A 17,049-nucleotide genomic window follows, 5' to 3' on the forward strand; every position below is an offset into this window, starting at 1 on the left:
CACATGTCCACTGACAGATGACTGGGCAAGCTAGGCATAGCGCTCTAGCAGGCCCATGTGCACACACACACTGCCGCAGGCAAGTGACATCTAGCCTGTTAGAGATGAAGCAGGAGACAGGGCTGGTCACTCAGGCAGCCTGTGGTCCTTAGCCTCAATGCTCACCATGCCTGTCACATAGCCACCAGAGTGGAAGGAGTTATGCACGCCTGTGGGTCCAGAGAGCAGTGACAGGCCAGGGATGGGAAAGAAAGGGGCCAGGCTGTCCACTTTGGTGCTGTGACTTTTGACATCTTCCGCTTAATGAAGAGGAAATCTCACATGGACACAGCATGAGGCATTTGCAGTCAAGAAGACATATTCTCTTTGGCTGGAGCCGAAGTCACAGAGAGGCTGGAGGGGGCGGCATGGGGCTGGGAAGGAGAGAGCTGCTCAGGCCTCAACCTCACAGAGATCTGCTTGCCTAACCAGGGCAGGGACCTAGGGAAGCTAATGGAGGAGTGGAAGCAGGATTACCTACTTAAAACCCTAAAGGAAGACCCCGCAGGGATTTAAGATGGGTGGGGACCAGTATAGGAAGGTCTGTAGTCCCTTAGATTTGTAGTGCTCTGTGGAGAGCCTGCTAAATCAGTCTTCTCAGACATTTGATGAGCTAAGTATCAATGTCCCTCTCTCCCTTCCTCCCTTTCTCCCTCCCTCCCCCTCCCCCCATCCCTCCTTCCCTCCCTCTCTCTCTCTCTCTCTTCCCCTCTCTCCCCCTGCCCCCCCCCCGCATACAGGGTTTCTCTGTATAACAGTCCTGGTCATCCTGGAACCCACTCTGCAGACCAGGCTAGCTTTGAACGCACTGAGATCCTCCTGCCTCTGCCTCCCAAGAGCTGGGATTAAAGGTGTTTGCCACCACTACCTGGTACAATGTCCCAATTTCATAGCCAAGTTCAATGTCTATTTTTTTCCCCTCCAAGACAGAGTTTCACTGTGTAGCCCTGGCTGTTCTGAAACGCACTCTGTAGACCAGGTTAGCCTTGAACCTTATAAGATAACTGCCTGCCTACGCCTTCCGCCTGTTTTTGTTGGTTTATTGTTTTTCAAGTTCAGTGTCAAACCAGATCTATCCCTTTTCTTTCCTCATCTTGGACTTGTCATGCAGGACTTTGGCCCATTTAGAGAATAAAACTTGGGACTCCTGAGTGGTGGTAGCTCACACCTTTGATTCCAGCACCTGTCCAAACCTGTCTTGAAAAACAACAATAACAAAAGTCTTTCTGCCCTGTCACTATGTTCTGATCAAATCAGGCAAGGACTCTGACATTCCACATCCCCGGGATGGTTTCGCAGGTGGGAGGGGGGTTTCTTCCCCAAAGGTGAGGACAGAAAAAGTACATGTTAGAGGCTTCTAAATCCTGGGGGGGGGTGCTTTTTCACTCTTTAAATATAACAAAGCAGAAGCATTTTTAGTATTGTTAATTTTTAGAGTATTTGCCAAACTCTGGGTCATTCTTCCTCTTTGAGCCCTACTGTCCTTTACAGGACCTATCTGGTGACCCTCCTGGGCCAGGGAAAGGACTTTCTGGTGTGCACGGCTCACTGTCCTGCTGTCTGACAGCTGTGCCCCCTCCCACGCCCTCTCTCCCCATTCACTTTCTCGGAGCCAGATTTCCTCTGCTCCTCCACAAATGTTTATCTCTGGCCTTTGCCCAAATGGAGGTTCTCGACCCTGCCCAGCTTCCCCTTTCCTGCCTGCTCATCTCAGCCTCCTGGGTCCCTGGGGTGCTGGTCAGGTTTCCTGTCTCCGTGTCTTGGGGCTTGACTCCCCTGCCTTCGCCCCCCACAGAACACATGTGGCAGGTCATAGTCCTCTTCCGGGCACTGGTGGTGGCCTGGCATCTTCGAATTAGAGCTGTCACCTGCATGAGGACATTCTTGGAGCCTTGGACCTCAGAGATCTGCCAGAGCTTCTTGGCATAGCTCCTAGACTTCATCTCTGGCCTGGTTTCCCTTACTACCCAGCCAGAGATTCAATCCCGTGATCCTTCATCTCTGTTCCAAGCCCCTCAACCCTAGCACATACAAGATATTCAACATTTCCATTGACTTAGAATCAGAAACATAGTCATGGGCACTTAATGAGGACATACACACTCACTGATTTTGCTATTGTATGCAAACATAAACACAGATGTCATGTTATATGATATATATATATATGCATATATATGGATCACCTATGAAATTGGTACAGCTTATGCTTCTAGAGCCATGATGAACAAAACACAAGATTAAACCAAGTACAAGAAAGTGATGCACTCTAGAGTGAACACGAGATGCCTGAGTTGCTGTGGGTGTGACATGGTCTACTGGGTGTGTGCGTGTGCGAGCGCGCGCGCGATACTTGTGCATGCGTGTACACCAGCGTGTACCGACACACAGGCCCATGCCTGCGTGTGACGCCATAGGCTAACTTTGAGTGTCCTCCTTCATCATTCTCCATAGTATTTTTGAGACAGTGTTTCTGAGTCTGGTGGCGGCCACTTCGGCTAGACTGACTGGCCAGGGAACCCTGGGCTCTTCCTGTCCCTACCTCTTGCCCCTCTGCCCCAACACTAGGGTTATATGCATACTGTCATGCTCAGCTTCTATGTGGCTTCTTAGCATTTTAACCTACTGAGTCATCTCCCTTTCCCATAATACACTGTTTTACTGTGGACTTGCTTTTTTCTTTTGTAAGAAAACAGCACACACTCTAATGACAAATGAGCCAGGCCGAGGCTTGGTGTTAAAACACATGTTTATCATGCACAAGGTCCTGGGTGTGACTCCCAATACATACACACACACACATACACACACACACACAGATTAAACATGTAAAGTGTAAATGAGCCAGGCTGAGGCTTGGTGGTAAAACACTTGTTTATCATACACAAGGCCCTGGGTGTGACTCCCAGTACACACACACACACACACACACACACACAAACACATTAAACATGTAAAAAGTGACACATGGCAAGAAAGGGGCAAAGCCATAGTGCAATGATTAAACCACTAATACAGCCACCTAGTATCAAGCATTTTGCTCTGTACAATAGCTATGGCCAAAATTCCTTCCTGAGGAAGACAGTGTTAGCCAGGTGGTGGTGGTGCACGCATACATGCATGCATGCATGCATACATAAGGAAGACACAGTGCCCACCCTGCTGAGGCCCCAATGACAAACTAAGGTGGAATCTAAAGTTCACACTGGGAAACCAGTGAGTTTATTAGACTTGCTTACAGAGTAAAGGGTGAGGGCTTACGGTGGCCTTAGGACAGCGCTCTGGAAGGTCTGTAGCCGGCGTGGATAGCTCCTGCATGGCTGCACAGATGACTCCCTCCCTAGTCTGGCGTGGATGACAGTTCCTGTTGGGTGAGCAGATGATGACTTCCTTCCCAGCTACGTACCCGAAGCTCCTCACTGAGGCCGTGTGCAGCCAGGGCAGGCTTGCAGATAATTGGTTGGATGGCATGGCTAGACACTCGGGTGACCCATGACTCCTCCTAAAGGAACATCAACAGTCGACAAGCAGAGGCGAAGATGGTGACAGCTTGTCCAGGGGAACAGTGTCATGCTTGCATGCACCAGGCAGGCTGATGGCTTCGTTCATGCTGATGTTGCCACAAACTCGTGCTACCCTATACTACAATGCCATTAGGCAGGCAACAGAGGGTTTTCTGCTCCTTTGTATTGTTCAGAGACCACTGTCATATATGCATGGGTCTCTGACCAGGATGTCATCTGTTGTGTGATGCTATACATGGTTGAGTCGAACTGTTCTTCTCAGGAAGTTGGAAGAGAGAAAAGTGCCATCTTTTGGGAGCCCGTCAAGTCTACCTGTGGCTTGATGCAACCGACCCACAGAAGCCTTCAAGGGGATGTGGAGATCTTCCGACATTAGCGTGGTGGCACATAGCCTGGCCACATCCGCCATGCACGCTGCTTCAAGGCACAGCCTGGGCCAGTCTCTGGGACAGCCATCTGTCCTCTTGGATAAGCAGAGCAACTGGTTGCTCAGACTAGGATCCTACAGGATGGTCACCCAGGCAACTGATCCAGGGTCCACCCCTCAAAAAAAGAAATGGGCAAGATCACAAGGGGCAAGATCTTTCTAGATATAAGAACTTGCTAAAGCTCAAAGTAGCTTGGCACCAATATTGCTTTATTTTAGAAGCCAATCGTGTTATTGAAGAAGAGGTTGTGTTCTCTACCCATTTTGGCGATGGTTGGGGACTGCTTAGGGAACTGTCTTGAAGCCGTGTATGCTCCTGGACCTGGTGTTTTCTGAAACAGACAAAAACAAAAACACAAAAAAGGGCCTGGTGAGATACAGCCTAAGCTCCAGGTCCAGCTGCTGGACGAAGTGTGGCCGACCTGTCCCCTGCAGAGAGAGAGAGAGAGAGAGAGAGAGGGGTATGTCTGGGGAAGCGAGGGGGTTCCTGTTGGAATCGCTGGGAGGCTGGGAGGTGCCAGGTAAAGGGCAGGAAAGCCAGTGACCGCTGACACCTGCTGGGGGAGAGGGCAGAGTCCCTCTCTCCAGAAACCTCGAAGTGTGATTTCTCCCAACAACACTGGCCCAGGAAGTTCCTGTCATCACAGAGGATGCCATCTTCATCCTGACCACTGTCCTGGGCTAGCAGCAAGTGACTGGAGAGACTGGATTCTGCAACTACATGTCTTAAGTCAAAAGACTAAACTGCTTCCCATGTTGCCATCACTGGCAGTATGGTAGAGTGAGGTGTATCTTAGCCCTGGGCTCTCATAACTAGCTTGTTTTAGTTGTGTGTGTGTGTGTGTGTGTATGTGGTGTGTGTGTGTGTGTGTGTTGTTGTTGTTGTTGTGGGGGGGGCATCCACCCATGCACCTGGTTGTTAGACTCCCGACACGAGTTCCCTGCAAGGGACAGCAAGGACTCTTACCCTGAGCAGTCTCTCCAACCCGAGTGGTCACTTTTAGACATCATGTGTTGCTTTGCCAAAATTATTAATTTTTTTGGTTGTTTGAAATGGTTTCTCTGTGTTGCCCTAGCTGTCCTGGAACTCACTCAGTAGACCAGGCTGGCCTCGAACTCACAGAGATCTGCCTGCCTCTACCTCCCGAGTGCTACGATTAATGGGGTGCGCCACACCACTGCCTGGCTGTTGAAATTCTTGAACAAAACATTTTGCCAACTATTTAGTCAAAGCCTTTAAAGCAGAACTGAATGAATGGAGACAAGTTTCCTCAGGAGACAAGTTCTTGTTATTGATTTCCATGTTGAAGATACACACACACATGCTCTTGAAAGCCAAGAAGTCTTTATCCTGGGTCCCAGAAAGAACATTGGGGTAGTGGCTAAGAGCAGGCTTTTCTGGGCATAGTGGTACACACTTATAATCCTAGCACTTGGGGGATGCAGGAAGGTCCTGAGTTCAAGACCCAACTGGACTATACAGTAATACCTTGTCTTTAAAAAAAAAAGAGGCAGAAGGGGTTTCAGAGGAGGCTCAGTAGTCAGGAGATCTTGCTGTGGAAGGGACTGAGTTGAGATCCCAGCACCCAGGGAGCAAGGCAGTCATGACCTTGAGTGTACTTTAACTCCAGAGATAGAAGGGCTTGCTGGCTGCCTGCTTAGGGGGAAAATGTGAGCTCGACATTCAGGGAGAGACGCTGCTTGAGAGGAATAGGATGCGGGATGATAGGAAGGGACAATGCCCTCTTACATGCCATACACATGCATACATGCAAGCATGCTTGTGCGCGCTCTCTCTCACACACACACACATGCATGCATGGTACTCTCTCTCTCTCTCTCTCTCTCTCTCTCTCACACACACACACACACAAATCACATACATGCAAGCATGCTTGTGTTCATTCTCCCTCTGTCTCTTGTCTCTCTCTCACACACACACACATGCATGCATGGTACTCTCTCTCTCTCTCTCTCTCTCACACACACACACACACACACACACACACACACACACACTTACACTTCCAAACTCAACAGACCTGGGTTTGAGTCTAGCACCAATACCCAGTATGGCCAGCCACCAATTTGCACAGTGGTTTTGCTGGGGGGGGCACATACAGCTCACAGGAGCCCTGCCAAGTCAGACAGCACTGTGCCCAGCCAGCACCCACTGTCTTGGCTCCATCACTGTTGCTCACTGTTCTCACCCCTGGTCATGCCTGCCCTTCCTTGCTGGCCATTCTCTCTCTGGGAGGCAGTGGGTGGAAATGGCCTCACTCCCCACTCCCCCCTCCCCAGCATGGAACAGAGCAGTTGGCCTGGTAGGTGACGCCAGCTGCGTACCAAGCTGCTTCCTAAAGGCAGGATGTTTGCTTGACCAAAAGCAAAGGAGCAGCCTGGAAATCTAATCAAGTCCTGGCCACACGTCAAAGGAAGCGGAAGCCTTTATTAGTGCTGTTAATGGGAACGCAACGAGAGAAAGTGAGCAGTCCTGAGGGCCGCCCCACAGAACGAGAGATCCGGGGAGGTGCACACACAAAACCACCCCTCAGAAGGCCCACAGTTGTGGTTCTGTCACCTTGTCACCTGGTGGCAGCTCTAATTTCACTGTCGCCTGGTGACAGCAACCCAGACACTAGCCCTTACTTAGTGGACACTGCACTTTCTAGGAATTTGCTCGGATTTCTTGGGAGTTTGATTATCATGAGAGAGGTCTGACCTGCAGACCCAGTCAGATGTCTGTTTTGGATAGTGCCGATGCCACTAAAGTTTGAGAATTCCCCAGCCATCTGTCTGTGAATACACTGAGTGTCTGCGTCACTTCCAGTTGTGGAGCCTGGCCACTCTGCAGTTGACATTCTGAGGGCAACAGCCCTTGCCTTAGGGTCACCTACTCAGCCCAGGTTTCATGGGTCCACAGCTGAGAGACGGCCACAGCTCGAGCCCCTCTTCCTCGGCCTGTAGGATACCTAAGTAAAGAGTTAGATCAGGTGGCAGAGGGCGAGCATGGGTGCCAAGGGCAGTGCTGTTGGACCCCTAATCCCTGAAACCCAAAAGTTTACTCTTGGATGTCCCCTTAAGGTCCATAAATCATAAGGTGACTAACATCCTAATGCTAGCTAGCTAACAGACTTCCCATCTACCGGAAGAGGGAGCCTGCCGGCTCTTGTGAGGAGGACCTCATGGGTAGTTTATCCCAATCTCTCAGATCAGCCTTTGGCAAACCCTGACTTGGTCCTCTATGCGGATGGAGTTCTTGTCAGAGGGGATCCAACGTGCGGGATATGCAATAGTCACTAGCTTCCGTGCCTGAATCAAGACCAACACCTAGAAACTGAAGTGCTCAGTTAGCAGAGGGTTAGCTCTCACTCAGGCTCTAGAACAGCCCCAAAGAAACAGTTAATATTTACACAGACTCCAAATATGCCTTCCTTGTCCTCCATGCCCATGACACTATTTGGAAGCAAAGAGGCCTCTCTTTGCTTCCAAAGCTGGAACCTGACCCCTGTAAAACATTCCCAGGAAATTCTCCAGCTTCTGGATGTGGTCCGTTTACCCACCCAAGTGGCTGTGATCCACTGTCCTGAGCATCAGGGAGGGGATGGCCCAATACAAAGGGAGGTTGGACGGCTGACTCTGAGACCAAGAGAGCTGCACCGGGACATCTAAAAAGCCTCACCTCCGGGGAGGGTCTGTGCTGTCTCTCAAGAGACCTGAATATCCTTCGGAGAAAATAGCCTTTGCCTCTATGACAAGGTGACATCTAGACCCCAGAGGGAGGTGGTGGTTAACATCCAAAGGACCAACTGTTCTTGCCATCGGCCCTACGAAAGGAAGTCTTGGAGTCCCTACATCAGGTCTATCACCCAGAACAGTGAGACAATCCAGCAGGCAGTACAAGGTGTGCAATGTGTCAGGAAAGCAAACCCTTCAACAGATGATTGTAGCCTCTGGTACCCAGAGACAGAGCACTCACCCTGGGAAAGGCTGGCAAGTACACTCCTTCCTGCCCAGTGCGCCTAACTCCAAACATCTCCCAGCCTTGCTAGACACTGTCAACGTCCCATATGAAACAGAAAAGGCCATGGAGGTAATTATGGTGGTATTTTCTGAAATAATTCCCAGGCTTAGCCTACCTAAGAGCCTTCAGTGGTCTGCATTTAAGACAGATGTAACTCAAGATCTAGCCAAAGTCTTGGGAATTCCATACGACCCCCACCCACACAGTGGAATCCCAAGACACCACCACACACACACCCCGTCTCTCTTAGGATACTTACTGAACTGGCAGGCAAGAATCGGGGGACCTTAGATCGAAAACAAGAAGTAATGGAACCTGCTGAGGGGGGTTTCAAGTTATATTCACCTGGTCCAGGGCCTTCATGCTGAAAAACAGAGAGAGAGAGAGAGAGAGAGAGAGAGAGAGAGAGAGAGAGAGAGAGAGAGAGAGAGAGAGAGAGAGAGAGAGAGAGTTCATTTCACTAATTAATGTTTGGGCATTGTTTGCCTTCTACAAGTAAACACGTGCTAGAAAGTTCCCAGATTGGGGCCTGCAGGATCTTATATGGGTGTGACCTAAAAGTAAAAGAAACTAAGTAGTACCCATGCTCTCTGCCTTAGCTGCCCCAGTATAACCATGAGAGGAGGGGAAGAGACTGAGTAGCCTGGGCATGTGTGTCCTAGTTAGGGTTTCTACTGCTGCAATGAAACACCATGACCCAAAGCAAGTTGGGGAGGAAAGGGCTTGTTCGGCTCACACTTCTAAATCACTGTTCGTCACTGAAGGAAGTCAGGACAGGAACTCAAACAGGGCAGGAGCCCGGAGGCAGGAGCTGATGCAGAGGCCATGTTGGGGTGCTGCTTACTGGCTTGTTTCCCCTGGTTTGCTCAGCCTGCTTTCGTATAGAACCCAGGACCACCACCCAGGGATGACACCACTCACAATGGGCTGGGCCCGCCCCATCAATCACTAATTAAGAAAATGCCCCACAGTTGGAGGCATTGTCTCAGCTGAGGCTCCCTGCTTTCAGATGACTCTAGCTTGTGTGGAACTAAACTAGCCAGTACAGCTGTTTCTCCTTCTCCATGCTGCAGGCTCCTGCCTTACACTCGGTTCCCCTTGTATCCACACCCCTCCAGCCAGCCAGCCGTGCTGTCAGCCTGCGTGTTAGTCGTGAATTGCTGATCTGATGCTGGCCTTAGGAAGCATTCTGACTTTCCTATGCAGGTGATTATCTGCTATTTCGAGTCTGAAAAAGTACTCCCAGCAATTCACTGGTGCAAGCACAATGCTGTTGGGGAAACATAAATGGCAATTTAAAAAACAGCAAACACTCAAAAGAAAAACGGACAGGAGACAGTTCACGAAGGGGGAAATGCAAATATTCAATGAGAAAATGCATTCATAACTGACTAACTTCCAACTGAAACAGATCAAGGTGACATTCTTCCCAAATAAAAAAGAAGGGTTGGTGCTGGTTGTCTTAGTTAGGGTTTCCACTCTGACCATGGCAACTCTTACAAAAGAAAGCATTGAATTGCCGCCGGCTTACAGTTTCTGAGGCTCAGCCCATTATCATCATGGTGGCACTCAGACAGACGAGGTGTAGGAGCTGACAGTCCTCACATCTTGACGCAGAGGCAACAGGGAGTTGACTGACTATCATTCTGAGTGAAGCTTGAGAAGTTCAAAGCCTGCCCCCACAGTGACACACTTCCTCCAACAAGGCCACACCTACTCAACAAGGCCACACCTACTCAACAAGGCCACACCCACTCCAACAAGGCCACACCTACTCAACAAGGCCACACCTACTCAACAAGGCCATACCTACTCAACAAGGCCACACCTACTCAACAAGGCCACACCCACTCCAACAAGGCCACACCTACTCCAACAAGGCCACACCTACTCAACAAGGCCACACCTACTCAACAAGGCCACACCTACTCAACAAGGCCACCCCTACTCAACAAGGCCACACCTACTCAACAAGGCCACACCTACTCAACAAGGCCACCCCCACTCAACAAGGCCACACCTTCTAATAGCGTCGCTCCTTCCGAGAGACATTTTTTTCCAATTCACCACAGTGGCGGTCAAGGACAGAAAGCACATACATAGCTTGTGTTCTGCTAAAAAAAAAAAAAAGGAATTGAAAAGGAGAGAGGTCGGGTGTAGAGAAGCCAGGAGGGGAGGAAGAAAATGATGTAAAGATTAGCAAGCATGGCAGAAGAAGGATTTGATCAAAGTTTCTGCAGGGGGCTGGCAAGACCCGAAACGGCTTTAAAAGGCACACACCAGCTCGGAGGTGGGGGAGAAAGAGGGACAGAGAGGTAGCCGAGGTGTGGGTGCAGGAAACTCTCTCCCGTGCCTGTCGCTAGGGTGGATGGAGCAGGATAAGAACCAGAAGTGATTCTTTCTGGCAGACTGTCTTGGCTCTGCTCCTAAAACAAATGAAGGATGTGTTGGAGATGGGAGAGAGGGCGGGGAAATGCCCAGGAGGAGCAAACCGTAGTTGAGTGGGCAGAAGAGGATCCTCTGTAATACTCGGCCTCACGCGTCCAGGTATGGGTGCTGTTGGGGTCTGGCTTTTTGTGGTGCTGGGGATCAAACCCTGGGCCTTGTGAGACTAGGTGAGCGTCCTGCCACAGACCTGTACTGTACCGTATGCTGTGTTTTCACAGTGTAAGGTCAAAACAGTAAGAGGGCTGGAGGGATGGCTCAATGGTTAATGAATCCCGCGAAGAGAAGAGGGAGGAGGGGGAGAAGAGAGTAAAACAGTAAGGGGGGTTGCTACTGATGGTGCAGATGACCCAGGTTGGGTTCCCAGCATCAACACAGGGGCTAAGAACTGCCTGTAATTCCAGTCCCAGAGGATCTGACACCCTCTCAGATACATACACGTATACACACAACTTTCAAAAGATAAAAATAAATCTTTTAGAAAATGTGTATTCCTTTGACCTAACCATTCCACACTTAGGCATTCATCCTGATGAAGAATGTGAATTGCATAAATACCTAGCAACAGTGACATTGCTTCTAAAAGCAAAATTTAGAGATAAACTAAGAGACCCGTGATGGGTTCCTGGTTAAGTAATTTGACTCAGTGTTGTTACGGCTATAAAATAGCTTTTTGTTTGTTTTGCTTTTCAAGACAGGATCTATGCTTATTTCAAACTCATAACCCTCTGCTGGCCTCTGAGTATTGAGCGTGGGCTATCCAGTGTGTAAGTTTTCAAGTTCCGGGGAGAGGTGCGCCATTCTTGGAATCACTGAGATGACAGGCCAAACTTTGGGGTGGGCCAAACCGGCTTCTACTTCATCCCCCAGCTCCAAGAGCCTATTTACTATATTATCTGCAGGTAGAGGATGTATTAGATATTAAACAGATGATATTCTTGATCTTAGCTGGAAGGTTTTTCAAGACAGGGTTTTACTGCTTAGCCCTGGCTATCCTGGAACTCACTCCATAGACCAGGCTGGTCTCCAACTCACAGAGATCTGCCTGCCTCTGCAGGGATCCAAGGTGTGCTGGGATCAAAGGCATGCGCCACTGCCCCGGTAATGATCTATGTATTCTAATTTTCCTACAATGAACAAAAACACTCCAAGTATGATATAAATAAGCGAATATGGAAATCATGCAAAGGGGAGGAAGGACAAAGTCAGACCAGAGCACAGATCTGCCCGGGCATAAAGCCTGCCGTTAAGTAGGACTCTTGCAAGTGGGCCCCAGGGAAATTTGCAGAACAAGTGCTTGGACCACAGATCCTGGAGGGATTTACGAGCAAGGCTCCCGTGCAGCTGGTGGGTGCAACAGTCATGCAATCGTCCTGCCCCGAGAGCGGCCTGTGACTAATAGCTGGGTACAAGTCTGATCACCAAGGGACAGGTGATGGAAGCCGTCCTTTTAATAAATGTATCATTTTAATAAATCACAGCCGAGATGGAAGTGCTAATGTTTTTTGTTTGTTTGTTTTTTACTTATTTATTTTTTTTGGGACAGGGTTTCTCTGTAGCTTTGGAGGTTGTCCTGGAACTAGTAGCTCTTGTAGACCAGGCTGGCCTTGAACTCACAGAGATCCACCTGCCTCTGGCTCCGGAGTACTGGGATTAAAGGTGTGCGCCACCAACACCCTGTTTGAAGGCGCTAATGTTTCAAAATGATGTACACAAGTGACAGAGGTCATCTTTGGGGAGAAGATCTCTACATGGTGTCAACTGTACCTGAACCTGCATCGAGGGACCTTGGACAAAGAAGTAAAAGCCATGAGAATTGGTCAGAGGCCGTTTCTTCAGCCTTGTCTTTTTCTGGCTGTGACTGGAGACTTTCAAGCCAGGTGAGTAGCCGGTCAAAGATGATGCCCAGAGTGGCGTCCACTGCGCACCTAGGACCCCGCCTTTACCGTGAACTGTAATGCTGCATCCTGCCCATTTTCCCCTACGCCTAAGTGATGTTCTTTCTGAGTTGCCAAGTCAGGAATGCCTTGGGAGTCTGAGTGACAACCTGTTCCTGATGCCATCCTGCAGCCGCCCTGCATGGGCGGCCTTCTGAATCGCAGGGCATGAAATGGGAAGAAAGGACTGCCACATGGGACAGACGGAATCTTCCAGTCTGTCTGTCAGGGAAGGGGATGGAGTCCCCAAGGCGTATTCCAAAGCCAGAGGAATGCCATGGAAAGCCATAGCTGTGGCAGGGGAGATGGGTCCTGCAGCAGAGTCCCCTGACCAGCCCCCTCCCCCAAGGACAGCACAGCTGGACAGGTGGCTGGAGGCGGGCCAGTTCTCCGCCTAGTTCAGAGAGGAGGCTGTTAAAGCGACCCACAGTCCAAAGCTGAGGCTCCTACACCTTCTACACAAAAGACTGCCAGATCACTGTGTCGTAGGAGGTAGCCTGGAGCCTTGGCTCCCCTGGTGTGTCACATGGTCAGGAAGGGAGATGTGTGGTCAGTCAGCCCCTCTCAAATGGTCAAAAGAAGTGGTCCCTAAGCCTTGCTTTCATTAGGGCTGCGATTTGGTATCTCTGCGTTTCCCAAAGCTGATGATTGCAGCGAGATCGTAGTCAGGGTCGCTATTGCTGTGATGAGACACCATGACCAAGCAACTAAAGGGTTTATTTGGTTTATACTTCTACATCAGAGTTTACCACCAAAGGAAGTCAGGACAGGAGCTCAAGCAGGGCAGGAACCTGGAGGCAGGAGCTGATGCAGAGGCCATGGAGGGTGCTGCTTACTGTCCTGTACCCCGTGGCTTGCTCAGCCTGCTTTCTTATAGAACCCAGGGCCACCAGCCCAGGGATGACCCCACCCACCATGGGCTGGGCCCTCCCCAGTCAATCACTAATTAAGAGAATGCCTCACAGCTGATCTTGTGGAGGAATTTTCTCAGCTGAGGCTCCCTCCTTTCGGATAACTCTAGCTTGTATCAAGTTGATAGAAAACTAGCCAGCACTATCGATACTTGGCCCCCGGGGGAGGACTGAATTGCCACCTGGCTTGAATCCCAGAACTTGGGGCCAGCAGAAGACCCAGGAGACTTTTCACAATTCCTCTGCTGGGGGTTGCGGGGGAGCCTTCCAGCCCCACCCTCTGGTGATGACAGTACCCGCCTTTCCCCTTTGGTTTCTAATGAGGGCAACGCTTACCAGCTGGAGCTGGTGAGGTATGAGCTTGCGCATGGCGGAAGGACACAGGCAGAACTGAGTACACCAGCAAGGAATGAACAAAGCTCAACACAGGGCTGGCTGGTGCGGAGGGAGAGCCCAGCTAACAGCCAGGCTCCAGCATCCCAGCGAAGTGCTGTCAATCGGGCTATATCATGATACCAAAGGCAAGAGCTACCATCTTGCTGCAAAAGACTCAGAATGCAGGGGCTTCTTTGTGACTTTTTCTAGAGTGGTTAAGACCCTGAAGCTTGACTTACTGATTTGGCTTGGGACAGCAATGACATCCCTAGCTTCCCCCAAGCCCAAGCACACTGCTCCTCCCTGTTAACGGGATGGGACAGTTGCATCTGCCTGCAGAGGATTCTTGGGAGCAATAATGAGAGCAGCAGAGTCCAGTGCCTTACACTGCCAGCTCTTTTTTTTTTTTTACAGCATCCAAAAAAGCAAATACATAAGAGTTCCTCTAGTTGCATCATTCAAGAAACATACCACACACATTCCAGGCAACAGGCAAGAACCCAGGAATGTAGCTGGAAATGACCGTCTCTCAAAAGCTAGTGTCTTACTGGGGGGCATGAGAACAATTTTGGACTGGAGCATATGTGTACCCAAAACAGAAATTTAATCTCCAACCTTCTGGGCATGTATGTGCAACCACGTGAGTTACATCAGCCTGAGGAGTGGGAAGTGAAAGATGTAGTTTTGGGGAGCCTCCGTTGGGGGATAACAGACACACTTCTCCCTGCCCTTGTCCCCATCAGCTGACCCCACATCCTCTGCTCTCTGTGGCTGTGAAAACCGCAGGCATATTTCAATGGAGCATCGCAGAGGAGGGGCTGTCCTGAGCTGCCCACTGCAGGGCCTTTTACAGCACAGAAACAAATCCATGCCTTCTTAATCCTACTGCAATTTAAAACCGCTGTTCTAGCCGGGTGGTGGTGGCACACACCCTTAGTCCCCAGTGGTTGGAGCTGGTACATACATATATCAAACCTCAGCCAAACAAAGCTGAATGATTAAATCCTGCCATGTACAAGGTCTTACCATGAGGGATTCTGGGAGGCATCAGAAACATTGTGTAGGGACACTGACCACAGGATGCTGTGATAATTGCAAGAATGATGACACTGGTTCATTGAAAGCAACAGGATAAGAACTAAAGAGCAACAGCAAGGCAAGCTGTGGCGGAAAAGGAATGTATGGCTCTGCAGTAAGAGCGCTTGCCACACAAACGAGAGGACCACAGTTCAGACTCCCAACTCCCAAATAAATGTCGGTGGGTGTGGCAGCCTGCCTGTCATTCCAGCTTCCAAGAGCACACAGGGGATCCCCAGAAAGACGCTGGCTGGTGAGACCAGTTACACTGGAGGGCTCTGGGTTTGGCTGAGAGACCCTGCCTCAGTGGATTCAATGGAAGAGCGATCAAGGGAGACTCTTGTCATCTATCTCAGACCTCCACATTGCACATACACCCAAACGTGTGCAGTCACACACACATTCACACACACTCACACACACACATGCAAACACACACACTCACACACATGCAAACACACACACAGAAACACACTCACATACACGCAAACACACTCACACACATGCAAACACACACACACATGCAAATACACACAGAAACACATTCACACACACTCACACACATGCAAACACACACTCACATACACACATGCAAATACACACACATAAACACACTCACACACATACAAACACACATACACACACATGCAAGCACACACACATATACACACTCACACACATGAAAATGGGGGGAGGGACACCAAATTGTAAAAAAGAACTGAGAGATACCATCATGAGACGTTCGTAGGGAGAAGCCATGGAGATGGGGTATGACATACAGCAGCCTGTGGGACAGGAGTCTGGGCTATACCCTGAAGAAGGCAGAACTAGACAGACAGGGAGATAAAAACACAGGGGAGAAAGCTACGAGTCAACCAAGCAGAGACTAGTAGTGGAAGAGGGACTGAGGCGCAACCATGCTAACACGGAAGAAGGGAATTGGAATAATTTTCTTCTACTCGGCGCATCTGTCTCTACATGCTGCACACGCAGAGTCAACAAACGGAGCATCAAAAAGATCATTTCAAATATGTCTGTACTGAACACGTAAACTTTTTTCATTGTACCCCAAGCAACACAGTGTCACTTGTTTTGGTAGCATTTCTCATTGTATTAGGTGCCATAAGGAATCTGGAGATGATTCTCAGTATATGGGAGACTGTTATTTTATATGAAGGACTTAAGCATACATGGAGTCTCTTACCTGAGGTACTCCAGGAACTAATGCCCCATGGATAACAAGAAATAACTGTACTATATTATAAAATTTGACATTTTATTAAAAATTTCAAATAAATGAGTATATATAAATACATAAGAAAAACTATATAACGAAGTACTTTCATTTTGTTTTTTGAGACAGGGTTTCTCTGTATAGCCCTGGCTGTTCTGGAACTCACTTTGTACACGAGGCTGGCCTCGAACTCAGAGATCAACCTACCTCTGCCTCCTTAAGTGCTGGGATTAAAGACTGGCGACACTACTGGCCAGCTACAAAACATCTAACATGAGATAAAGAGCTAAATATTACTCTGTGGTAATCAACCCCCTTTCATGACATTGTCTTTTTGGAGAAAGCGTACATGTTTCACGTCTCAGGTGAGGATTCTCTTTCACACCACAGAGAAGGTGTGCGTTAATAGACACCTGCATGTCCTCCTGTCGGGGAAGCCGTGAGAGAGGAGACAGTCAACTTCCTCGGTGGCTGCTTTTTGTCTGCGTGTGAACATTGAGAAAGGTTTTTACCATTGATGGCAGATGTAAATGTTGAATGTCACCAAGCATTGCCAGTCTCTGTCAGTCTGTCACTGTGAAGTCTCCTGTTTTGCAAGCAGGTGGGGTTTCTCTCCAGCCTGCTCCAGCAGACCCTACTGCCCATCATAGGTGTCCCAGGACAGCTGTCCCATCCCTGCTGCCATCCAGACTGGCAGAACCTCCTTGAACATATGCTGCCATCTGACCCTCACAACAGCCTGGTGCAGGCGGTACTGTTCCGTCCACTGTCCAAGTGACAAAGAGAGACTCAGAAAGGCCAGAACTAGTGACTCAGCACGGAGGCATAGGTGCACAGTACTGGAAATAAAAGTACTGAGACCTAAGCTCTTCCTCTTTAAAACAAAATGAGCTCAAGCAGCCAGGCAGTGCTGGATCACATTTTTAATCCCAGCACTAAGGAGGTGGAGGCAGACGGATCTCTGAGTTCAAGGCCAACCTGGTCTACAGAGCAAGTTCCAGGGCAGCCAGGGCTACACCGAGAAACCCTGTCCTAAACAAAACACAAAACAAACAA

General features: G+C 49.4%; 1 protein-coding gene across 4 annotated transcripts in view; it reads right to left on the reverse strand.

Moving 5' to 3' along the window:
• Positions 1-3,233: 3,233 nt before the first annotated feature.
• Positions 3,234-17,049, reverse strand: part of Stpg4 (sperm-tail PG-rich repeat containing 4) — a 48,110-nt gene continuing 34,294 nt past the window's right edge. For 3 of the 4 annotated variants that reach the window (XM_040739371.1, XM_040739369.1, XM_013118508.3), the window contains 2 exons: positions 8,274-8,378; positions 3,234-4,322 (listed from right to left, as the gene is read on the reverse strand). In XM_040739371.1, the coding sequence (XP_040595305.1) occupies positions 4,206-4,322; positions 8,274-8,378 (222 nt within the window). In that variant the 3' untranslated portion in view covers positions 3,234-4,205. The remainder of the gene's footprint in view (positions 4,323-8,273; positions 8,379-17,049) is intronic. The other variant, XM_040739370.1, reaches the window with a different exon arrangement.

The sequence above is a fragment of the Mesocricetus auratus genome, unplaced genomic scaffold (assembly GCF_017639785.1).
Source record: "Mesocricetus auratus isolate SY011 unplaced genomic scaffold, BCM_Maur_2.0 Super-Scaffold_100676, whole genome shotgun sequence".
Taxonomy (NCBI): Eukaryota; Metazoa; Chordata; class Mammalia; order Rodentia; family Cricetidae; genus Mesocricetus; species Mesocricetus auratus.